The following is a 25770-nucleotide window of genomic DNA, read 5'->3' as shown; positions in this document are numbered from 1 at the left end:
GCACCAGCCCCTTCAATACCGGCAACGATCCACTCACTCCAGGCACCGGTCTCCGGTGGTAACAGTCAGCAGGCAGACTCAGGTGGCGACGGCCCCTCTGTGGTCACTGGAAGGGGATACCTCCAACATGTAAGGGCAGTTCAGCTCCTCACCCAGACTCCACTAGCATGATTGGGCTTCCGTGGCCGCATCAACATCGACAGCACTGCCTTGGCAGCACAGTCAGAGTCCAGCGCAGTGGCCTTATTGGAGCACATGGGGCATGCTGGTCATGGCAATGCCCCCTTCACACTGCTCATTGGCCGCTGCCTTGGAGCAATGGTCAGTGGCACCGATGGCACCAGGCTCTGTGCATGAGGCGAGCTCGGATGTCATGGTAGAGGAGACTGCACCCACCCCTAAACCTCCCTCCCCTGTGGGGGACAATGCCCCGAGGCCTCCCTCACTGGTACAGTTGTTGTCTTCATCCCTGGACAAGGCAGTCGCAGGACCCTCGAGGGCCAGCCCTTCTGATGACTTTAAAAAAACACCAGGCCCTGCTTCAACAGGTGGCCGAGAACTTGGGCCTAGAGGTGGAGGAGATGGCCAAGGAGGCGGACACCTTGTTCATCATCCTCTCGGCCTCTACCCTGATCCGTGTTGCACTACTAATGCATGACGGGGTCTTCAAAATTGAAAAAGCCCTCCGGCAAACCCCATCTTCCATCCCTCCCACCTCCAAAAGCACTGAAAAGAAGTACTTTGTCCTCGCCAAAGGGTTCAATTACCTTTTATACCCACTCACCTCTGGTCTCGCTGGTTGTCTCTGCAGCCAATGAAAAAGACAAGCAGGGGTACACCAGGTCAACTCCCAAAAATAAAGAGGGCAAAAGACTGGACCTTTTTGGGAGAAAAATGTATTCCACTCCCAGCCTGCAATTCCAGATGGTGAACCATCAGGCGGTCTTGGGCACATACAATACCACTGCGGTGTATTACATCAACAGGCAGAGCAGTGCCAGGTCTTCAGCCCTTTGTCAAGAAGCTCTTCGCCTTTGGGATTTTTGTGTGTGGCATGCCATTCATCTGATAGCCGCGCACCTGCCTGGAACCAGGAATGTCCTGGCGGATCTGCTCAGCAGGACTTTATCCTCTCGCCATGAGTGGGCGCTCCATCCAGAGGTGGTCAGCATAATCTTCCAGAGGTGGGGGACTCTCCAGGTGGACTTGTTTACATCCAGGCAGAACAGAAAATGACATATGTTCTGTTCAATTCAGGAAATGGACAGAGGCTTGCTGTCAAACGCCTTTCTTGTTCCATGGTTGGGGGCGCTGATGTATGCCTTCCTGCCAGTGCCACTGATTCAGAGTCCTTGTGAAGATCAGGCAAGAAAGGGCGAAAGTTACCCTAAAAGCCCCCGCATGGCCTCGCCAGCACTGGTTCGGCACATTGCTGAGCCTTTCGGTAGCCACCCCGCTGCAGCTGCCCCTGTGGCCAGATCTGCTGTCACAGATCTATGGCAGCCTTTTGCATCAGAACCTGGTAGCGGTGCACTTGACAGCTTGGCTACTGCATGGCTGAGCGCGGACAAACGGGCATGTTTGGCCCATGTCCAGCAGGTCTTGTTGGGTAGCAGGAAACCCTCCACCAGACCGACTTACCTGGCCAAATGGCAAAGATTCACATGCTGGGCCTCAGAATGGCTTATAAAGGCCAAGCAGGCCCCACTACAGGAGATCCTGGATTATCTGCTGCACCTTAGACTCCAAGGTTTGTCCCTGTCATCGACCAAGGTCCACCTGGCTGCTATCTCACCTTTCCATCCGCCATTCCAAGGCAGGTCAATCTTCTCTCACGACATGATGGCACAGTTTTTGAAAGGTCTGGAGCGTCTCTATCCACACGTCCAGGATCCCATCCCCCCGGGACCTGAATCTCATGCTGTCGAAGCTCATGGGGTCTCCTTTTGAGCATCTGACTTCTTGCTCTCTCCTGATATTATCCTGGAAGGTTTTATTCCTACTCATGATAATGTTGGCCCGCAGAGTGTCCTAGTTCAGGGCGCTTACTTCAGAGCTGCCCTATATGGTCTTCTACAGGGATAAGGTCCAGCTGCGACCGCACCCAGCATTTCTGCCTAAGGTCATTCCCCAGTTTCATACTGGCCAGGACATATACTTTCCTGTCTTCTTTCCAAAGCCTCATGAGTCAGGTGAGGAGCACAGGCTACACACCCTGGACGACAGGAGAGCACTGGCCTTCTACATGTATAGAATAAGGTTGTGCCGCAAGTAGACACAGTTGTTCGTTGTTGTGGCAGACAGAATGAAAGGTTGTCCAATGTCTGCTCAGGGGATTTCATCCTGGATCACGGCCTGCATACACTACTGCTATGAGCTGGCGAAAATGCCTTCACCGGTCATTGTGACAGCACACTCAGCTAGGGCACAAGTGTCGTCACTGGTCTTCCTGGCACAGGTACCAATCCAAGAGATCTGTAGAGCCACTACCTGGTCGACTGTCCACACGTTCGTGCCTCATTATGTGCTTACCCGGCAAGCTCGAGACGACGCTGGCTTTGGCAGAGCAGTGCTGCAAGACCGTGAACTTCAAACCCACCTCCATTGATACTGCTTGTGAGTCACCTCGAATGGAATCAACATGAGCAAGCACTCGAAGAAGAAAAACAGTTACCCACCTTTTCATAACTGTTGAGATGTTTTGCTCATGTCCATTCCATTGCCTGCCCCCTTGCCCCTCTGTGGGAGTTGTCAGTAAGAAGGAAATGAGAAGGGTGTAGGGTTGGTGGTGTCTGATATACCGACGCATAAGCATGGCACTCAGGGGGGCGCCACAATTGGCCCTACGGATACCATTAAAGCAAAAATCTCCGACGACCGCGCATGTGGACACATCACATACCTTGAAGGAATGGACATGAGCAACCCATCTCAAAGAATAACAGTTGCGAAAAATATGGGTAACTTTTTTTTTTCTCCAGATATTTGTAGGCTTCTTCAGACTAGAAAAAGGGGGTTAAAAACCACACAAATAAAAGCTGTATATTGTGAGTGTTACCTTTACTGGAACTGGCTGATGCATTTAATTTTCCCTGCTATACTTAGTCTCATGAAAGATACTAAAAGTTGGGTCTTACAATTGTAATGTAGTGATGTCAAATTATGGAAAATAAGATAATTGTTGTTAAAAAGTTGGATGAGTCTGATGGGGATCAGTGAATGGATTCATCTTGACTAGAATTTGAATTAAGTAACTTTTACTTACGTTTGGTCTATGGTTTGAAACTCTGCATGATCTGGAAAGGTAATGTATTTGCATTTACTTACCAGGACATCAATATGAATTTATTGATGCTAGCTTTCTTATTGAATAATCTGCTTCAATTTAGCTGGAACTTGACTGATATATAAAAATCAGCATTGACCTAGTTTCCTACTGATCCTTTGTATTGAAGTGTTGTGTACTTGGAAAGTAATACATTTGTGTTTATTATCATGTCAATAGGGGTCTAATTTTGTTGCTTTTATGCTGAATAATCTAATAAATACAAAAAAGCAGTTGGGATTTAGCTTTGTTGTTATTTTAGTAATAAAACGTTATCTGAAGAGTAACAAGCTTGTGTTCACTTACTGTCTCATTATTGGGGTCCTGATTTCATGCTACAGTCCTGTCTGGGACCGAATAAACATAGGGTCCCCAGTAGCAAATGCTGAGGTAGAATCAGGGCTTTAATCGTGTGTGTTTATGCAGGGGGAGAGATTGGTGTTCTAGTGACTAATCAGATCTAATTTAACTTGAGTTTGATGGGTAAAATTTGCAGTTTATACCTAGTTTTATAGTATGGGTCAAATTCTCTGAGCAAGCAACACTGGTCCTAGGGGAGAGGTGGGTGAACACAAAAGTGGCTTCAGCTGGTGCTGAAGATCCCTATCAACTTAATCCTGGGCATGGTTTATTTTTGAGCAGCCTGGTGAGATAGAAATGCCCTGGCCCTAGATGCTTTCTGCCAGGAATGCCTCCAGTGCCAGCAGCTGGAAATGCTGTTGTCAGATCTGCTATAAGAACTCCATGCTACCCAGGGATTACACAGGGGGAATCCTCAGATGGATGAATCAACAGGCTTTAGAGATGGGTTGTGTTGCCATACCCCTGGTCAGGTAGAGGATAAGGCCCTATCTGTTGAATTCTTATATGCTGTAATGAAATTCTCGTGCGTGATTAGCCACCTGATTTTTATCTAATGGATACTGAACTACTTAGGGTGTCTGGAGGAGTTGGTGATGAGCTTATATTTATTGCATTGTCCATTATTGTCCTGACCTAATTATTATTTTATTGAAACCCTTTAAGTTATACTATTGTGCCATACTGGGGCACAATCCAGATTAATGAGTAGCTGTGTTACCTCTGCCCTGCAACCTGTCGTGCCCTTCACAACACCTTGTTGCTGTAGCCTACAACCTGGACTGCTCAAAAACAGCCTTCAGCATGTAAGTCATTCCTAGCTCTGACTGTGTGTATTGCAGCCAGCCAGCCACACCTTGGCTCTTGCCAGCCTTGGTTATGCTGCAGTGTAACCCCAAGACACTTCCTGTCCCAGATCTTCCCCAGAAATGTATGTCCTATACTGCCCAGCTCTTTCCTGGACAATACAAATGTATTAAGTGTGTTATTCCTTTAAGGGAATTACAAAATACATCTTATTATTTTAAATAGTTATCCAGACACTTCAACTTAAACACATTGGATTAGCTAAAATAATAAAACAAGTTCATGAACTGCACAGAGATAGTACAAGTAATGAGGCATAAAAGTCAGAAACAGTTACAAGAAAAATCAAGATAAAATGCTTATTGGTGCCTAACTTAACAAACGATATTAGATTCTAAACAAAGATTTCCTATCACATGCTTTCAATTGTCTCAGGGCCAGTCTACACTTAAAACGCTGCATCAGCACAACTGACCCTATGCAACTGTGCCATTGTAGCACTTAAGTGAAGGTGCTCCTACACTGACGGAAGAGCCTCTCCCATTGGTGTAGCTAATCCACCTCTGTGAGAAGTGGTAGCCATGTCAATATGAGAAGCTCTCCCATCAACATGGCACTGTCCACATGGGGGGGAGGGATTAGGTCGTTATAACTATGTTGCTCGGGGGGTAGATTTTTCATACTCCTGAGTGACGCTGTCATACCGATATAGGTCTGTTGTGTAGACCTGGCCTCACTGACCAAACTCTTTGGGTTAGGATCCCTCCCCCGGAGTCCGATGGCTGCTTCCTTTTTCTTTTCAGATGCAGAGAATGTGATGGGCAAGGAGAGAAAGAGGAATGTCTTGCAATGTCTGCCCCCTCTTATAGTCCTTTCCCCCCTTTGAGAAGCATTTCCAGCTGGGAGCAAGGCGACAGGCAGTCTGTGCAGAAGGAAATTCCATGTTGTTTCTTTGCTAAGATATAGATTTTTGCCCCAGCCCCTTTTCCTGCCAAAGAATGGCCATTTAGCAGGTAATGGTCCATCAGCCTTGTTTACCCCTCTGCAGATGCACTGCTGTAAGATCTCCTGCGTAGCAGCTCTATGCCTGCAGGAGACGAGAAGTTGAGACCAGGAACTTAACAAGATTTAAAAACAGATTGGACCCTTACGTGAATATCGAGAGTTATCATAATGAATTTTGGAAGGGATCTTTAACCTCATGCTTCAGGGCTTAAGCCAGTCTCTAACTATTGGAGATCAGGATGACAATTAATGTTGGGGATAGATCACTAAGGGTTTCTTATACCTTTATCTGAAGCCTGTGGAGAGACAATAATGAACTATGTGGACTGATCCAGTGTGGTAATTCCTGTGTTTCCATCCTGCCTTCCTATCTCCTGACTTATTGTCATATTTTCCCATACAAAGTCATGCCTCAGATTGTCTAATAAAGGGCATGGGCTAGCAGCTATGTTCGTGCATTTTCTCCTTCCTTCCCTGATACCTGGAGGAGAGATTACTATCAAAGAGCCATTTCTTCTATATCTATGGAGGTAAAAAGAGCTGTCATTTTTCTTTTTGTAACAAAAAAAAATACCCCTAATATTTTAACACCTTGGGCTTGATTATCAGTGAGACCTCAACTTAGCCTCCAGTTGTGACTGTGCAAGCTTGCAAGTGTATATATAAGTGCATGCATTTTTACTGCACTCTTTCCTGTGCACTTGCAAAGGCAGAATGTTAATGCACCAAAAGTGCATGTGCAGGTATTTGAAAATGGAATCTAGTCTCTGAAAATTAGGATTAAGCCTTTCTCTATTGTGCTATATTGAAATATACTATAAATATGTGGAACACTAGAAAGCAGTCTCATTTTTATGTATTATAAGCTAATAAGTACAACAAGGAGTCCTGTGCCACCTTAAAGACTAACAGATTTATTTGACCATAAACTTTCGTGGGTAAAAACCCCACTAAACGTAAGATTACCCATGAAAGCTTATGCTCAAATAAATCCATTAGTCTTTAAGGTGCCACCAGACTCCTTGTTGTTTTTTGTGGATACAGACTAACACGGCTACCCCCTGATATCTGAAGCTAATAAGTAGAAATCTAGGTCACTTCTTGAAAGCCAGCCTGCTGGAAAGATATTTGCTTTCTTAGAAAGTGTAGATTTCTGACTCTGTGTGTGTGTGTGTGTGTGTGTGTGTGTGTGTGTGTGTGTGTGTGTTTATATTGTCTAGAATTACGAGGAGATGGTGGTGGAGGTTAGCAGATACTTCAGGGTCTGTTCTCATCATCAGCTGAGCTGTATTTGCTACCTTAGTCATTGAAAAAGTAAAGAGCTCGGTTTTTAATTTACCAATAAAGATTTTATTTTGACAATACAGTTTTTCAAGAATTGATTTGTTTTGTTTAATTCTGAAAAATAATGTGATTCTTAAATATATCCAGTTTTAATAAGCTTGTTCCTTCATTATTTCAGACAAGCTCCACTTGCAAATCGCTCAAAGCACTCTAAATGTCATTTGTTTTAATTAAACAATAGAGGGGTTTTTTTTACACCCTGATCCAATTTTCTCTTTTGCTTGATCTAAGGCCTTGTCAACACTGGCTTTTTTTGCATTGGGATATCTACATCTACCCCTTGTGTAGAAGATGCAGATTGTTATAGAGTTCAACAGTTCAATAGATTGCTTCTAACCATGATTGAGAACATACTAATAACACTTTCTCTTGAAGTGCTTATAACTATCTATAAAACCAATGAATCATGTCTGTAACATGCTTACAAATCTATTAATCATGTATTAACCCTTAATAAGTATGTATGTGCCATATAATATAAAGTGTGACCAAAAGGTACTAGCAATGGTGCAGCTCACTCCAGTTTCACACCAAGTTAAGCCCACTAGTGCAAATAACTTTTTACCCAGGAACAGTACATACCACTGAAGGTTTGCAGTTATATTGGGGTAGCTGTCCCAATCATAGACACCGACTCGATGGGTGCTCCAGGGCTGGAGCACCCATGGAAAAAAATAGTGGGTGCTCAGCACCCACCTCTTACAGCTGTTTGGTGGCACTCCAATTAGCTGTTTGGGGGTGCTGCCAAAGAGCTGATCGGGGCTCAGGAAGAGATTGGGGGAGGGCAGAGAGTGGCAAGTGGGCGGGGGCCTCAGGGAGGGGGTGAATTGGGAGTGGGAAGAGGCAGAGCGAAGGCAGGGCCTTGGGGAAGCGGCAGAGTGGGACAGGGCCTCAGGGTGGAGTGGCAGTTGGAGCACCCCTGGGCAAAAGTAAAAGTCGGCGCTCCTGGTCCCAATTCACCTCCCCAACACACAAATACGTAGTCAAGTGCTACGTGATTTCAAAAATCTAAATATATTTGTGATACAGCTTTTGCCAGATAAAGTGTTCTGAATCTAAGTGAACATCTTAAAAATCCGAATTTGTTTAATATATACTTCCTCCTTCTCTTTAAAATCCTCTTATTACATCCCCCTCTACACATCTTTCTACAAATTAATAAGTTATTTTTCTCTTTCCAGTTTTTGTTGACATTTTTTCTGTTCCAAATTTTGTTTTTAGACTACATCTGTCTGTCCACTAGTATTTTGGATTCTGTTCGTCCGCTCTGTAAAGGTTTACGTAAGGATTTAAATGGAAGGGATTTGTAAATAATACAGAAATATCATTTGCATACTGGTGCCGTTCATTATGTTTATCACTGTGTTCTAAATCCCCTAACTGGAGTTTCAGTGAAGAGGGTATGCAGACAGGAAAAGAGGTGTGGCTTATGTAGATGGGGCAGAAGTAGTGTAGAGGGAACCTAACCCAAATGTCCAAATTAAAGCATCTTTGCCACCCATTTTCACCCTTGTATGTGAATATTTTTGGACTGATGCAGTATCTAGACTAGCTCAGATATGCCAGGTTACACTGCAACCCTGCTCTCTCAACTGCATTATGAAAGCATGATATAGGCTAATAATTTTTTCTCACAATAAGGTGGAAACTAAAGCCAATTAGGAAATGATTTTTGTCTTCCATAAAGAAAAAGGTTAATGAAATGTTCATTGTTTAGTTTTCATTATTATTTTTCTTTGTAGGGTTGGTTTTTGAAGGAGCTGTTGAGATGCTGAAAAACCAAAACCAAAAATAATTGGTTTAAAATCTATTTTTCTTTGGTTGCCAAAAAAAATACTAGTTTTTTATTTTAAGTTTTTCAATGAACATTTGAAAATTTTTGACAAAAACTGACATTTTTCCATGAACATTTCTCTTTTTAATATGGAGACATACCTATCTCATAGAGCTGGAAGGGACCTTGAAAGGTCATTGAGTCCAGTCCCCTGCCTTCACAGCAGGACCAAGTAATGTCCCTTATTTTTGCCCCAGATCCCTAAATGGCCCCCTCAGGGATTGAACTCACAACCCTGGGTTTAGCAGGCCAATGCTCAAACCACTGAGCTATCCCTCCCCCACCCCCCCAAAAAATTTTTTTTCCATTTTACTTAAAAAAACACCCTCTTTTTCTGGGAATGGGGATGAGGGAAATTGACAACATTTTAACCAGTTCTATCAGAAACATGCACGGCCCTACAAAACAGGGCCAGCAGTGATTATTCAGTTCCTTCCTCTCCCTCCCCCTTCCTATTGCTGCAAGGATGCCAGGTGTCTACTGTGGTTGCCCAGTGGCATTGTCCTATATCCTTTGGCTGCATAAACTCACATATGCATCTTTCTGCAGCCCTCAGAGTGACACTCTCCTTGTACGGCTGCATGACATTTGCCACAGTGGAAGGGTACCTTAACTGTATCTTCACTGTGTGGGTACATTAACCAAATCAGGTCCCAGCCAGCCAGACTGCCTCTGGCATATTATACTGCCAGTGAGCACCACACATGCTATGTGGCTGAGAGCGTCTGCCACAGCAATAAAGGAGCTCCTATCGGAATAGGTAAGTATTATTGTTTAAAATTGAGAGTAGACCCTGAGTAAAGCCAAATGATAAAACTTGTACTGGGGATGCATGTCAGCTCTTTGGAGTTAGAAATGAATTTGAATTTTTTATCTTCTCGGATGCATTTTGACATTTTTCATGTTATTACAAGAGAATGTTAAAGTGATAAATTTAAGCTCTAATTTTTGCAGGCATGTATTTCCTTATGCATTATTATCATCATCACACTTGCCTTTTAAACTTTCATGCATTAGTCATAAGTACTTTTCTTATTCTTTACCCTGAACATCTGTCTGTATGTATCCTCAAATTAACAATGCAAAGTGTCTCTTGTAATCCAAAGCTGCTTCATTATTAATTGTACTAGTGGATAAACCTGTTAATTTAATTGTTTGCACTGTAGTATATTTAAATATTCTCTCCTTTCAGCTAGTCTAAAAGAAGAGCATTCCTGAAACACGTACAGCCTCTGTATGTGGTTTTAATGGTTAATTGGGCAATTGTTCCACTTTAAGGTTAAGAGCAGTGTGGCAATGGTATGGAGCCTGGCTACAGTACCTTAGTCATGATCTGTTAACATGGATGATTGTTGGTTTTATACAATCATAGTAGAGATGAAGGTCATTGATTCCATCAAACCAGAAGAATAAGTTGTAGTCTGGAAATGCTACATTTATTCACTCTATAGCAAATATTACCCTATTGCGCCTAGAAAACAATACATTTTGTACTGTGTATTATTTACAGGATAACTAAATTCCATGTACACTATTAATGACAGTGCAGCCCACTGAAACAAGCACTTTCTAAGGGGCAAGTTTTGTTTCCAATACACAGCTGAAGCAACCAGGCAGTGCACTCAGAACATCTTTCCTTCACATCTGCCATGCAGATTTTCTCTCTCCAGGCCAAAGAGTGGCAGCAGAGCTTCTCAGTAACTATTGTAGCAGTTTCAGGGCTGCATTATCCCTTGCAACCATCTTGCCTCCTTTGACAGGGTCCCCAAATTAACAACCAAACACCTAGGCAGAGAACACCTACTGAGCTGTGCTCTGCAGTGTGGGGGGTGGAGAGCTAAGGAAGAACCTTTCATGCAGACAACAGGAAACGTGCCTCTCTCAGGCTCTGGAATCAGTTTTGGGGGATGGGCCAGGTTCTGGATTTTCCCCAAGGAGAACAGATTTGTTAATGTATTTTCAATAGCATGCGAACACACAGTGGGCCAGATTCTTCTGCTGCATATCATCACTGTATAGCAGTTACATTTTAAAACATCACTGATCCATTTTGCAGTGATGTAGTAAGGTGAATGTTCATTTATGTCTTCTGCAAACCTGTGGTGCATTTTTCATGTCTCCATCATTTTTTTTTTAGAATAACATTATTAAAAGATGGAGGCCTAAGACTAACTAATGTGACTAAATTAGATGCTGGAAGTTACTCTTGCCTGGCAGAGAATCAGTTTGGAACAGCTAGTAGAACAACAAGCTTAATAGTAACAGGTATGTTTGGGTTTTTTTAATAAGATTATTTGAAATGGCTGTAAATTGCAATACAAGAAGCATAGGAGTTCAGAGTTTGGGCTCTAGTTGGTTTATTGTGTGTGACTGGAGGTAAGGGGTCTGAGGAGTTGTATGTTTAAAAATAGTTAAATAAAAAGAGATCAGTTCTGATTCTTTTTTAAATTTAGAGGGGAAATCTCTCATCTATATTGTGAAATACTTCCTAGACCAGGGCAGTAAGGAGTAAGGTCATCTGGATACTACTTCTGGCTTGCACATTGACTCACTGTATAATCTAGGGCAAAAAATTAAACCATGCTTCCTCAGTTTGGCCCTCTGTAAAATGGGTTTATTTTTACTTTCCGTTCCAACCTGTTTTGAGAGTTAACTGATGTTTGTAAAGCACTTTGAGATTAGTCTCTGTCAATCACTAAAATTATCACATTCTGTACTTGCTTGACACACAGATCTTCCACTAATGATACAAAAAACATGCAAGAAAATCCAACAGAAATCCACAGTATGGATCACAGAGGAAGATTTTTCCTTTAATATTAGCAGTATTAGATTTTCTATAGAACTGTACTTTTTTGTGTGCATTGCAGTTTGTTGAGCACGACAAACTACGCAGCAGGTCACATTCTACTCTAAACCACAAGGAACTCCTGTTGAGGTTAATAAGCTCTCACAATACTTCAGGAACAGAATTCAATCAATAATATTTACAATATAGAATTTAACTAACCTAAAGTGACTGCCACTGGTCAAGTGCATCTTATAGAAATGAATGTTTAAAGAAAGCTCAGAAAGTTGAGATAGTTGCTGAGATGGCTAAAATGACTATTTCTGCTCTCCACAGAGCCAACAAGGATAACTCTGGCACCTTCAAACATGGATGTTACTGTTGGAGAGAGTGTAATCTTGCCATGCCAAGTCCAGCACGATCCATTGCTAGACATTAGCTTTGCATGGTATTTTAATGGAACGCTCACCGATTTCAAAAGAGATGCTTCTCATTTTGAGAAAGTAGGTGGGGTAAGTTGTGAACGTTTGTTTCTCTGATTATAGATGCATGTATCTTTAAAGACAAGGTTGACTTAAAGGAGCAAAAATGTTGCACATTTTGTGACTTCAGTTTTGTTTTTGTTTTGGTTTTTTAATTTAACATGGTAACCAAAATACATCCAGTTCTTCTCTTCTTACAGTACATCTCCGCTACAGCTGGGAGTGTGCTTCCCACCTTGGGAAGATACATGCTAGCTCTGCTTAAGCCAGCACATTAAAAATAGCAGTGTAGCTAGGGGTAGCCCAGTTGCCAGCTCAGGCTTGTCAACTGAGAGCAAACCCATCTGGACTCCCTGGACACGTACTTAGTTGGCTAGCCCGAGTCCCCCGCCTGTGCTGCCCCCAGCTTTGCTGCTATTTTTAGCATCCTAGCTTGAGCAGAGCTAACGTGTCCGTCTACCCCAGCTGGAAAGCCCACTCCCAGCTGCAGGGTAGACATGCCCTTAGTATTGTAGAATTGCCTTCCCCAAAGGAGATCAGTTGTTCAGAATTACAGGCACAGAGCTTGCTGCTGTACATATTCCGTAATACAGATATTAGATACCTGAAGCCCAATAATACAAAAGAATTAAAAATGTAAGAAAGTTATTTATAGTCCACAACCACAATATCTCTTTGAACCATAGGTGAGGATCCAGATAAATTGAAAACAAGTTGTTTGCTGCCAAGCAGAAATCTGTTTAAATAGTTACTTCATGAGACGTATCCCATGTTATTTGTAGTGTTTGCATTCCTCACTGGTGCACAGCTTTGATGTTTTAATCTTTGCCACAGTCCACCACCAATTGACTTAACCATCAAATATATTTTTCCAAACAATGTCACTTTGATTCATATCTATAAATACTGAAGTCTCCATTAATAAGCATCAAAGAGGGCTCCTTTTATTCTGACCTTATGCAGTCTACCTAAGAGAGAGCAATATCAGAGTTAGATGTGTCAACTGTGCAGTTCTACAGAGCAAGATTGGTAAGAAGTTTGTGTGAACCTTGTGTCGAGTTTGTCTGTGTAGATTTGTACCACCTCAAATTTCACCCCGAGGTTTGGGTTTAAACCCACACAAAGTTTTAACATAACTGTTACAAGAGAGCTCTATACCTGTATATTTGTAAATAATGAAGGTGCTAGTAGAGAGAGACTCAAGAATGTTTAGCAGAGTTCCTGCATTTTGTAGGACTGATAAAATTTGCTGTGCCCTGCAAATGGCTTCCTCTGTGTAGCTCTACATCAGCTCTTAATAAAAATTGCTGAGTGTCACCTGGTTTTGCATCCAAAATCTATGCAATGGCATTACATAGTTTCAAAGGAAAATTCATAAATGGGCTCAAGATGATTGGAAGATCTGTGTAAGCCTTTGATAAATCTGAAAGGCGTTTCCAATTTGTAACTGTAAAATCGTCATCAAGCTTCATATCCCCAAAAGAACTAAACGAGGATTTAAACATCTCTCCATCCCAGGCAAAGGCAACAGTTATCAACTTGAGCTCCCTTCAAGACTAAAGCTGGAATGTGCAGATTACTGCCCCAGTAACTCGTATAGGGGAGGACCATAGTCCCTCAACAGTACAGACTAAAGCATGGCATAAATCCAGGATGATCTTTCCAAAGCTATACGATGCTGGGACATGTTATAAACATAGCAGGCAGTATAAGACCCCATGTTATCCGCATATTTTGGCCTAATTTGAAATAATTTATTTGAATGATACAGGTATGTAAATAAGAAAATAGATTAAAAGTTTGAGGCCAAATCCTCAGCTGGTGTATATTGGTATAGATTCATTGCAGTCAATCGTGCTATACTGATTTACACCAGCTGAGGATCTGGCCCATGTAAGCTGTTTCTAAGGACTCAGTGCAGTTAATGGAGCTCTCACATTCTCCAGTGCTCCTCCTGATGTATGTTCTGCAGCATTCCCTGCTCTAGGTTGTATCACAAAAGCCACAGTCTGGGCTTCTAACTGAGACATGTGGCTCTTGTAAAATACTTGTCTATATTTTCAGACACTCGCTGAATTGTGTCAGTCTCTGAACGTCATGCTTTCTGCCTTGTTAGCAAAGTGGTTGGTTGATTACAGTGAATGATCAAACTTGGCTTCTAAAATTTTAAGCTTCCAGACTCAACAAAAGAGGATTGCTTCATTTTTGAATGAGTTCTATATAAAATCAGTTGTTTTATTTAGTTTTTAGTCACACACGAGAAAAGTTCCAGGTTTTCCCTTTCACTGCTTGAAACTTACTTTTCAATTTGTTATAATAAAGTAGTTCAACTGGGGGTCTCCCACATCCCTGGTAAGTCTCCTAGACACTAGGCTAAAAATTATGAGCGAGTTCACTCTCTTTCTCCTCTATCCCCAGCTTCTTACAAAAATGGCACTAGTATCTAATGCCAAGAGATGGTTTCCAGCTGAGAATTCCAAGCAGAGGGAGGCACCATACCTGAGAACGGCAGAGCTTAGGAAACACCCTTTGCCTTGGAATCTCCCATAGGCAGCTCCCCACCTAAAATAGCCAAACATGCTGGCTTTTGTGAATCCCATTCTGAGGCACTTATATCTCCCCATTCATTGTATAGAGAGCGTAGAAGCCTTACGCAAGTTTGTGAATCCCAGTGATAATCTAGGTGCCCAAGGCATCTACATAGCATTTAAACACCTGCAGGTGGCCCGTGTCAGCTGACTTGAGCTTGTGGGGTTTGGGCTGCAAATTGTTGTAAAATTGCAGTCTAAGTGGTTTGGGATCTGGAGCCCAGGATCTGGAGCTCTCCCCTATTGCAAAGCCCAGTCTCCAGCCTGAGCCCAAATGTCTAGACTGTGATTTTTACAGCCCCATAGCCTGAACCCTGCGAGCCTGAGTCAGCTGACACGGGTCAGCTGTGGGTGTATAACTGCAGTGTAGACATACCCAAAGTGACTTGCCTGAGGTCAAACACGCAGCCTGTGGCAGAGCCAGGAACTGAACTCAGATCTCCTGAGTCTCAGTCCATTGCCAAGGTCATCTTTCCTCCCTTATTTTTCCTATGTCTGTTTGTTTAATGTATTTATAGTTTGGCCATCACCATACTATCAAAATCTTTGTGTGTGTGAAGGAGAGGGGTCATGTCCACTAGTAAATATTTTTATAATAAATGCTATTTAGGACAATGCAATGCATTTAAAAGTTTGGTTTTTTTTAAATGCTCTTTGGAATTATCCATTTAATCTAAGCATAAAAGGTAAAGTTTGCCATAACTGCCAAAGCCAGGTGGTTGTAGACAGCCTCAGCAGGTAACACTGGCCTCTCGGTAGGTTTATTAAATTCTGTTGCCTACAGCTCTGCCTTCTTGCTGATGAAACCAATGACCAGTTAGGTGTCTGACTTCCATTGAAAGTTAATGGAAATATGTGCCGAACTACCCTTCTGTGCCTTTGAAAATTTTCTCAAAAGGCATAGCATTTAATCAGTGGACATAAAAGAGGATCCATATACAGATTGGCACTTGATTAAATGCAAGTGTATGCAAGAGAAATTAGGTTTCTTTTGGAGAGCAAAGAGGCTTTTGTAGATCTTATAATTTTTATAAAAAAATTTCTGGAAATTTGGGCTGACCATCTGTCACGTCACAATTTGAATCCTCTGATTTCACAGTCTGTTACCTTGCCATATTGCTGCATAGTTATTATTTATTTACTAAGTTTCAAATAAAATACTTAACCAGGCTCTACGTAAACATATTAAAATTACAAAGGAAAGGTTAAATATCATTGATAAAAGAAGTTATTCCAATATACGTGACTTCAGTGGTAGATATGAACTGACTGGAAAACTGATTTTTTTTCCAGTGAAAATTTCAACCTTTCGTCAAAGATAAATCAAGAACCCAACGTTTTTTAGCAAAACCAGCTGAAAAGTTTTTGGTTTTCAGGAAAAGGTCAAAATTTTCAGTGGAAGGCAACTTTCTTTAAAATTTTTCACTGTGTTGAACATCCAATTTTCGATCAAAAAGCAGTTTTGATGGAAAATTTTCAGTCAGCCCTATTCAGCACCTCTCAGAACTCATCCCAGTGATTCTTCATTGGCTAACTCATAACTCTAAAATATATAGCTTTTTACTGGAATATTTGCCATAAGGAAGCAACAGTTGAGGGTGTGTATAGGAAACAGGAGCCTTGTCATTAATGTTTGGACAAGGTGGGGTACTGGTGTTCTGCTAATTGGAGACTACAGAAGTTAACCCACAATACAAACTAAATTACCTCAGGGGCCCAATCCAGCTCCCATTGAATTTAATAGAAAGACTTCAGAGGGAGTTGGATAGGGCCCTTAGTGAGCAAATGAGTCAGTATACTGATTTATAAAGCATCTGATGGCTTATTCGTACACTTGAAGTTCATATTCCCCAATAATAATAGGGGTTTTCAACTATCCCCATAATGACTGGGAACACGTCACCTCAGAATGGTATGCAGAGATTAAATTTCTATACAACATTAATGACTGCCTCTTGGATCTGCTAATCCTGGAGAGGCAATTTTTGATTTAATTCTAAATGGCACATAGGATATCGTCTATCTGAACTGCTCAGTAATAGGGACCATAATGGAATTAAATTTAACATCCTTGTAGGGGGTAAAATACCAAGGAAACCCACTCTGGTAGCATTTAACTTCAGAAGGGGTGGTGACACAAAAACAAGGAGGCTAGTTAAATGGAAATTAAAAGGAGCAGTCATAGGAGTGAAAATGCCTGTAAGCTACATGGAAATTTTTTAAAAACACCATAATAGAGGCTCCAACTCTATGCATAACTCACATTTTAAAAAGTAAGCTTTCCAAAAAAATACTACCGTGGCTTAACAGAGTAAAAGAAGCAGTTTCAGACAAAAAGACACCTTTTAAAAATTGGAAGTCAGATCCTACTGAGGAAAATAGAAAGGAACATAAAGTCTGGTAAGTCAAGTGTAAAAGGGATAATTAGTCAGGCCAAAAAAAAATTGTAAGAGCAACTAGCAAAAGACACAAATAGCCATTTTTTTAAAATACATCAGAAGCAGGAAGCATGCCAAACAATTTGTGGGGCTACTGGACAATCAAGGTGATCAAGGTGCTAAAGGAGTACTCAAGGAAGACAAGGCCTTTGTGGAGAAGCTAAATGAATTCAGTGCAGAAGATGTGAGGGAGATTCTCACTCCTGAGCTATTTTTTTTTAGGTGACAAATCTAAGGAACTGGCCCAGATTGAGGTGTCAGTAGAGGAGGTTTTGGAACAAAAAGATAAATCAAACAGTAATAAGTCACCAGGGCCAGATGGTATTCACCCAGCGGTTCTAAAGGAACTCAGATATGAAATTGCAGAACTACTGTGGTATGTAACTGTGGTATGTAAACTATCACTGAAATCAGCCTCTGTATCAGATGACTGGAGGAGAGCTAATGTAACGTCAAGGTTTAAAAAAGCCTCCAAAGGCAATCCTGGCAATTAAGGCCACTAAGCTTAACTGCAGTACCAGGCAACTTGATTGAAAGTGTAGTAAAGAAGAGAATTATTGGACACATTAACACAATATGTTGGGGAAGAGTCAATATGGCTTTTGTGAAAAGAAATTATGCCTCATCAGTTAGCTAGAATTCTTTCAGGGGGCCAACCAACATATGGACTATGTTGATCCAGTGGATATAGTGTACTTGGACTTTCACCAAAGGCTCGTAAGCAAAGTAGGCAGTCATGGGATAAGAGGGAAGGTCCTCTTATGGATCAGTAACTGGTTAAAAGACAGGAAATAAAAGGTAGGAATAAATGGTCAGTTTTGAGAATAGAGGTGTCCTCCAGGTATCTATCCTGAGACCAGTGATGTTCAATATGTTCATAAATGATCTGGAAAAAGAGGTAAATAGTGAGATGGCAAAGTTTTTTTCAGATACAAAACTACTCAAGTAGTTGTACGGTTTCAGTACAAAACTACTCAAGATAGTTATGGCCAAAGTTGCATATGAAGTTACAAAGGGATCTCTCACAACTGAGTGACTGGGAAACAAAATGGCAGATGAAATTCAATGTTGTTAAAAGCAAAGTAATGCACACTGGAAAACATAAGCCCAGCTAAACATGCAGAATGATGGGGTGTAAATTAGCTGTTACTTCTCATTGTGAATAGTTCTCTGAAAACATCTGTTCAATGTGCAGCAGAAGTCAAAAAAGCTAACAGAATGTTAGGCACCATTAGGAAAGGTTTAGATAATAAGACAGTAAATATCATAATGCTGCCATATAAATCCATGGTACACCCACATCTTGAATATTGCATGCAGTTCTGGTTGCCCATCTCAAAAAAAGATACATTAGTACTGAAAAAGTACAGAGAAGCGCAACAAAATGATTAAGGGTATAGAACGCATTGTGTGTGAGGAGAGATTAAAAAGACTGGGATTCTTCAGTTTAGAAAAGAGATGACTTAAGGGGGATATGATAGAGATCTAGAAAACCATAAATGGTGTGGAGAAAGTGAATAAGGAAGTATTATTTACTCCTTTATTATTTACAAGAAGCAAGGGTCACCCCAGGAAATTAATAAGCAGTAGGCTTAAATCAAACATAAGGAAGCACTTCTTCACACAACTCACAGTTAACCTGTGGAACTCATTGCTGGGAAAGTTGTGAAGGCCAAAATTATAACTGGATTCAAAAAAGTATTAGACAAGTTCATGGAGGATAGGTCCATCAATGGCTGTTAGCCAAGATGGTCAGGGATGCAACCCCATGGTCTGGGTGTCCGTAACCTCTGACTACCAGAATCTGGGTCTGGATCATAGGGGAATGATCACTCAGTAAGTTGCCCTGTTCTGTTCATTCCCTCTGAAGCATCTGGCACCAGCCACTGTTGGAAGAGAGGACACTGGTCTAGATGGACGTTGGCCTGACCCGGTGTGGCTATTCATATGTTCTTATTCACTGTATGAAAAACTAGCTAGAGACCCCAATTTTAGTGGTGGCTGGCAGTGAGTGCAGCAAATGCAAATTAACTTTTCAATTGATGTTTTCTCTTTGAGGTGAGCAATGATGTAATAATGTAGTGGGAGTTCCTGGAACTTGAGGGAAGGGATCTTGAGGGAAGTGGCATGCCTTCAATCTTTGACATATAGCAGCGCTTGGAAGTGTTATGGTAGCACCTGTTATGCAACATACAGCTCTTCCATATGGACCCCAAAAATACCAGTATATAACGTTGTTATACATCTCTTTTCTGTTAGACAGATGAGTCATAGCAGCAGCACGGCAAATCAAGCCGTTTTTGAAACTGTGAACAGATTGCCTGTAAACTGCTTCAGATATCACCTGTTCAGACAATCCAGCAGCAGTTGAAATTGTCTTGCAGCCAGCAAAATGAAATGCAAGGATGGATTTAGTTTATGTTCTCAGTCCAATTCCATCCATGAGCAGTAAGCACACGTTCACACTTGCGAACATACACAGAGCAAAGCTGCAGCATGGATTTCCTTTTAACCCTGACCATGTTGATTCACTCCACACTGGCCTTACCTTATAATTTCTGTGGAGCACAATGCCATTACAGGTGCTTGTATAGTATTGGCTGCCAATTTGTGTTCCATAGGTGGTTAGGGTAGTGTGCAGCAGGGAAGGTGACTTTCCTGTCACCTTAACTTGTCCACGCTAGCAAAGATTTAATTGTGCTGGCCAGAGGTGCCAATGAAACTTACTCTGTTGCAAACTCTCTAAGGATCAATGACAGTAGAAAGCACCAACTATGTTGCAGTAATATTGACCCAGTATTTTCAAGGTATCTCAGAATGATTTATGTGAAATTTTAGGACTTTGATAGCAACATATTATTTGGGATGTAATGGATGGAAAATATTGGAACTTATTCTACAGCACTCTATTGTTTACCACAACTAAAAAGAGGATTTGGTTTAGCCCATTCTAACTGTCATCCAGGGAGCAGTCAGACTTTTATTTAAAATAAAACTATTCTATTTGACAATACTCTGGGTAAATTTATGTGTAGAAGGCTTAGTACAAGATTAGTTTGTGCTGATAAATTGCAATGTTGAGAATATGTGCTGAATGCGCACTTCACATCAAGTAGTTTCTGTACTCCAGGTTGCCTTTGCATTGCTCGGTCTCAGGGTATGTCCAGTCTGCTATTGGTAATGTGATTACAGCACATATAGAGATACACAAATTAGCTTTAATCTAGCTAGCTCAGGTACCAATAGCTGTGAAGTCACAGCAGCATGCACTTCAGCAATAGCCACCTAAGTACATCTGCAGGGTCCCAGGTGGGCTTATGCAGCCCATGTTGAAGCCTGTGTTGCCATCACTTCACTATTATTTGTTCCCAAGCTGACTAGGTTAAAGCTACCTTGGATATGTCTACACATATTGCAGTCATGCCCCGCGGTTTGCAGTGTAGACATACTGTCAGTATATTGTGGGGAATTTCAGCCAGTGTTAGCATTGTCTTGTAAATTCTTTTCCTGTAATGATTTACATCTGCATTATATTAGTGAAAATAACATTACATTTATTTATTCCTGTACAGTAAGAGGAGCTGTTAAAAACATGCTTTTAGGTTGTGTTACACAAAGAGGTTATGGGTAGTATTGCTGGGACCAGCAATTTAAAAAATCAAAAGTAAAGGCTTGATTTTGCTCTTATTCAAGTCACCAGTGAAATTTCTTTTGACTTGAATGAAGCAGGAATAATCCCTGAGACACAAGCTGGTAACAATATTGCAAATTTATGTAAAATTTATTTTAGAGTCTTGTATTTTAATATTGGGCAGTCTCTCTGGAAACAAATGATCCTTGAAATATTAGGATGAAAATACAAGTGCTAATGGTTGTGAACATAAAACAAACAACCCAAAGATTTTCAATGTTTATTCATTCAGATTGCAGTCTCAAAGAAACCCTGAGCAAAGAGTGCTCATGCACATTTCTGAGTGACTTTGGCATACATTTGTAAGTGCAATAAAGGTTATAAAACAACAATCATCCAAAGCAGTGGCACTTCTCCTATCTCCACACATCGTTAAATAACCAGCCATGTGACCAATATAACTGAAAAGTCCCACCAGACAGGAATCCCATCCTCAGATGCATTACTCCTCTGCCTGACAAATGGGCTTTAAAGCATGCCTGGAATGTCAACAGATTTTTGTAAACAAGAAGGAAACTTCTCAAGTCCTCCAGGATGTGTCTATTCCAAAAGGGGGCATATCTTCATTCTGTGGAAGGCCAACTTATTCAGAATAAAAGTCAGCCTGAGGAGGAAGCTAGTCACCAAATGGGAGGAAGAGGTGGTGTATTAAAAACATTGCATAACTGTTGAGAGGTGGAGAACATTTACAAATGAGTTTTACTCTTGCAACATAAAACACTTAATTCTCACCAGTGCACTCCAAACTTAGACGCTCTGAAAATGCGCTGTCCATGAGGGATCTGCCATTAAAGATGCAGGTAGTCCAAAAGTCTACTCTCCTACAGCCTCAGTCCTGCAGGATGCTGAACAACTCTCCACAAGATGTGGTCCGCACCCTTTCCTCCCACTGAAGTCAATGGGAGTTGAGGGCATTGTACACCACTCAGGATCAGCTCTAAATGTGCAAAGTTCGTAGAAATGCAGGATTGGAAGGGACCTCAAGAGGTAATCTAGTCCACCTCCTGAGCTGAGGCAAATTAAGTATACATAGACCATCCTGTTCTTAAACTCCACTAAGTAACCTGTTCCAGTGCTTAACTATTCTTATAGTTAGAAAAATTTTCTTAATATCTAACCTAAATCTCCCTTGCTGTAAACTAGCAACCTTTTATGTATTTGCAGACTGTTATCATGACTCCCGCTCAGTCTTCTCTTCTGTAAACGAAATACACCTACTTTCTACCTTTCCTTACAAGTCATGTTTTCTATGGCATTGATGGCCTAATTTCAAGGCATTATAATGGCCTAATTGGTCTGTGTGTTTTTATTAAATGTTCTAGCCATTCAGAACTACTTTACTACTCTTCTCTGTCTGGATTGTTTCTGTCTAAGGCCTGGTTGACTCAATAATAATAATTAATAATAATGTATTGTATTGTATTGGTATTAGAGGTTTCAACCAAGATTAATGCAAACCTGCAGTCAAGCAGTCCCTCTCTAAAGAGCTTACAGTCTAAGTACAAGACAAAAGGTGGGAAGAGAAACAGAAGCACAGTCAAGTGAATGACTTGCCCAGAGTCACTCAGAAGATCAGTAGCTGCACCATGATTAGGACTCTCAGTCCAGAGTCCTGTTCAGTAGACCACATTACCTCTCTAGACAATGCTGCATCTCCTGTAATAACCCTTGAATAGAGGGCCTCAAGTAGTGACCTTTTCTACCTGGTAAATGATCCATGGACAGCCTGTTTAAAATTCTTCTGCAAGTGCCAGGATTTCCAGGCTATAATCAGGTTGAGTCACGGGGACCAGGTTCTGATTTTGGCTCCATGCGTGTAAATCCAGCATAGTTCCTTTGGAGTCAGTTTGACCCCAGATTTACCTCCATATAACTGAGGCTAGAAACTGACTTAGAGCCTCATCTCTTGGGAAGATGGGATACGAAATGCCTTATAAGGAGTTACTTAGCAGCTAGCAAGAGGGAATGTCCCTTCTTCTGAAGAATCTTCCTCTGTGGCTGTACAAAGGAAAAGAGTGTATCTAATGAAGGATCAAACCCTAAAGCAGTACTGCAGAAATAAATGTTAAGTTGCAAACCTAACATTTCCTGGTGCACTTTGAAATTACAGCTATCAGTCAAGACTCGCGTCTTCCCTCTCCACAACACAGGAGGAAATCAACATAAAGCAAGTGCTTACAGTGCAGTCTGAGGAAAGAAGGTGGCACTGTGTATGAAATGCTCAGTTAAAAACTAAAAATAACACCAAGGGAATCTTAAAATCATGTGAATTCAGCCAAAGAGTTACAAATGTACAACTCCTTTTTAAAAAAAAAAAAAAAAAAAAAAGTACTCATGTGACATTAAATATGGAACAAATATCATGGAAAGTCTGCAGAAGGAAAAAAAATAGTTTTGTGATTCTCACCTAAAATTTTATCATATGTAAGGACACAACAGTTTGAGGTGGGGGGGCAGCAAAATTGACTCTCTAAAACCAATCCAATCTTGTATTGTCACGTTCTCTTTTACTCACATACCTACAGAAGAAGTTGAATTTTTTCATCAGTTTCACATGGCTACCTTTTCTAAAAGTCTGTTATATCTAGACTATACTAGGAGTCTGCTTAGGAGTGTACCCTTCCATTAATGTAGAATGCAAACTCCACAAGTGACTAATAAGAGGTCCTTTGAATCAGGCAACTACATTAATATGTTATAGGAGATGAGATTAGTGAATCACAAGTAATATCATGGGAGTGACTGAGCAGGGCTGTGACAGCAGAGTTGCAGAGGGCTTACTGTACTGCTGCAGGGCTGATGACACCCAATCCCTGCAGGTGCAAAGGCCAAGGAAGGGGAATCTAGGCTCCTGGCAGAGCATGACTGAAAGGAGGAGGAGGAGCCTCCAGCTGTGGGGAAGGGCACCCCTCTGCTCAATGGCTCCTGTCTTCTTGATTGTCTGAACTCCCAGTTATCCAAATAAAATCAGTGCCCCACCCCTGCTATTTAGACAATCGGCAGTATGCTGAATACCAAAACAACCCCTGCATTATGCATACTCACAACTTTATGGAGACCACCAGATGTATCCGAAGAGAAGATGGAAAGAAATGGAGAAGCACTGTAAATGGATGACATTCAAGTTTCCACAATCCTGTTATCTTGATGTCCCAACTAGAGATTGAGCATACACCTTGACTTTACAACCCCACAATTCTGGCACCATATTTGATTTTTAAGTTTCAGCCCTTTTTGCATATATGTCATTCCAAGGAACCATAATTGGCATTCTTATTGCTAACATAAGCTATTTGTGTCAATACATTCGCTAATATTTCCAACACATTAATGTGGTTAACCTCACACATACATATTCCAGAAATCCCTTAGAAATCTGTTATTTCAAGCATAAACAGACTTTTTGTGGATTACTTGTTTATCACAAGATACGTATTGCTAAGTCATATAACCCTAGGCTAAGAACTGTTGTCTAATTAACTAGGCCTCATACTTTTGCAAAGTCTGTAACAAATATTTTTATAAATGTTCTGTTTCCCCCTATTTAAATTACAGCTTTACTTGCTTTCCTAATTGGCATTTTTAACATTTCTTAACATATAAATTAGATATGCTCGTTAGAGACGGACCTCCCAAAATCAGTTCAGGAGGTCAGAGGTCAACAGAAGCATATTAGTTATAACGTGGTGAGCACGTTTTCTCCTTCTTACAGAGCGGCTGTACTTTGGAAACACTGGACATTATGGACAGCTTGTTTATTAGTTAATAGAACATGAACCTAGCATTATATTAACAACTAAATATATAACAACTTTATATATTCAACAGAGTGCATCAGGAGACTTAATGATTAGAAACATCCAACTGAAACACAGTGGAAAATATGTTTGCATGATAAAGACAGAAGTGGATAGTGTATCATCGGCAGCAGATCTGATAGTACGAGGTAAACTTTGGCTATTTTGCTGATCTTATTTTCTAATGACTTTCCTAGCGGACATTGTGAAACATAGAAGGGGCTAGATTGTGACTTGAACTATACACACATGTAAGTGAGGAAGGGAGAGTATGAATACTCCCCCCTGCCATGTGCATTCACACACAGCCCTGCCTGAATGCCTGAACGCCCACTTACACTCTCCTTGGAGTCTGTAGGAGCGAGCGATGGAAGGAGCACTGGCTTCACACCTGCTCAATAGGTAGTTGAGCTATTGGGGGATGGTAGGGGTATAGAAACTTGCTAGTAGAAATGCAGTTGTGAATCACTACCTCCACCAAAGGAGTAGATAGACAATTGTGGCCCACTCATATACCTGACACTCCTTAGGCTTTGTTCTCTAGACACAATTTAGTCCAAATTATGGAATCTGATGGTATTGATTTTAACTCAAGATTTATTTTAGCTGTTAGAGATTGAATTGTAGCTCCATATAAACTCTCATTACTGGTTAGCCAGCTGAACTTATTTCAAGAAAAACAGCTATAATACAGTGACGAAAATTCAAAAATCTACATTCATTCAGTGTATTTTAAAATGCACTTGACATTTTACAGTGGTGGCTGAACTGTTGAGCATTTCATCACCCCAACCCCTTGGCAAGGGCAGTCTTCATCTTCTGTTTGTGCAGCGCCTAGCACAATGGATTACTGGTCCATGATTAGGGCTCCTAAATGCTACCACCACCATAATAATAATAATAATTAATTATCTCTCCTGTTGTGTGTAGGGTGACCAGACAGTAAATGTGAAAAATTGGGACTGTCCCTATAAAATCAGGACATCTGGTCACCCTAGTTGTGTGTGAGGCAAAAGCAGCATCTCTTGCAGGGTCTCACAGAATCAGGATTTTCCAGCATGCTGCAGGAAGCTTACCTGGGTGAATTGCTGTCCAGGGTGCTGATCTGATGTTGTGCTGAAAAATTACAGCATCATATAGAAAACAGCTTTAGATAACAATTTGGAGGACTACAGAAGCGTATTAGTAAATTAAAGGAGAACATCAAGGACTAAAGTAAAAGGCATTGCATTTGGAAAGGTAGAGGAATCCTGCTGAACAAAAGTCCCTGAAAGAACCTATCATCTGTGTTGTAGTTTTGGAATGACTATT

General features: G+C 41.1%; 1 protein-coding gene across 4 annotated transcripts in view; it reads left to right on the top strand.

Annotated features, from left to right (window-relative positions):
• LOC119859190 (contactin-3) overlaps positions 1 to 25770 on the top strand; it is a 253218-nt gene that overhangs the window by 205583 nt on the left and 21865 nt on the right. For all 4 annotated transcript variants that reach the window (XM_043518954.1, XM_038410988.2, XM_043518955.1 and 1 more), the window contains exons 10-12: positions 10813 to 10940; positions 11800 to 11975; positions 24491 to 24608. In XM_043518954.1, the coding sequence (XP_043374889.1) occupies positions 10813 to 10940; positions 11800 to 11975; positions 24491 to 24608 (422 nt within the window). The remainder of the gene's footprint in view (positions 1 to 10812; positions 10941 to 11799; positions 11976 to 24490; positions 24609 to 25770) is intronic.

Source organism: Dermochelys coriacea, chromosome 7 (assembly GCF_009764565.3).
Source record: "Dermochelys coriacea isolate rDerCor1 chromosome 7, rDerCor1.pri.v4, whole genome shotgun sequence".
Classification (NCBI taxonomy): domain Eukaryota; kingdom Metazoa; phylum Chordata; order Testudines; family Dermochelyidae; genus Dermochelys; species Dermochelys coriacea.
Note: the sequence above shows the minus strand (reverse complement) of the source record. Positions and strands in the feature narration are given on the sequence as shown.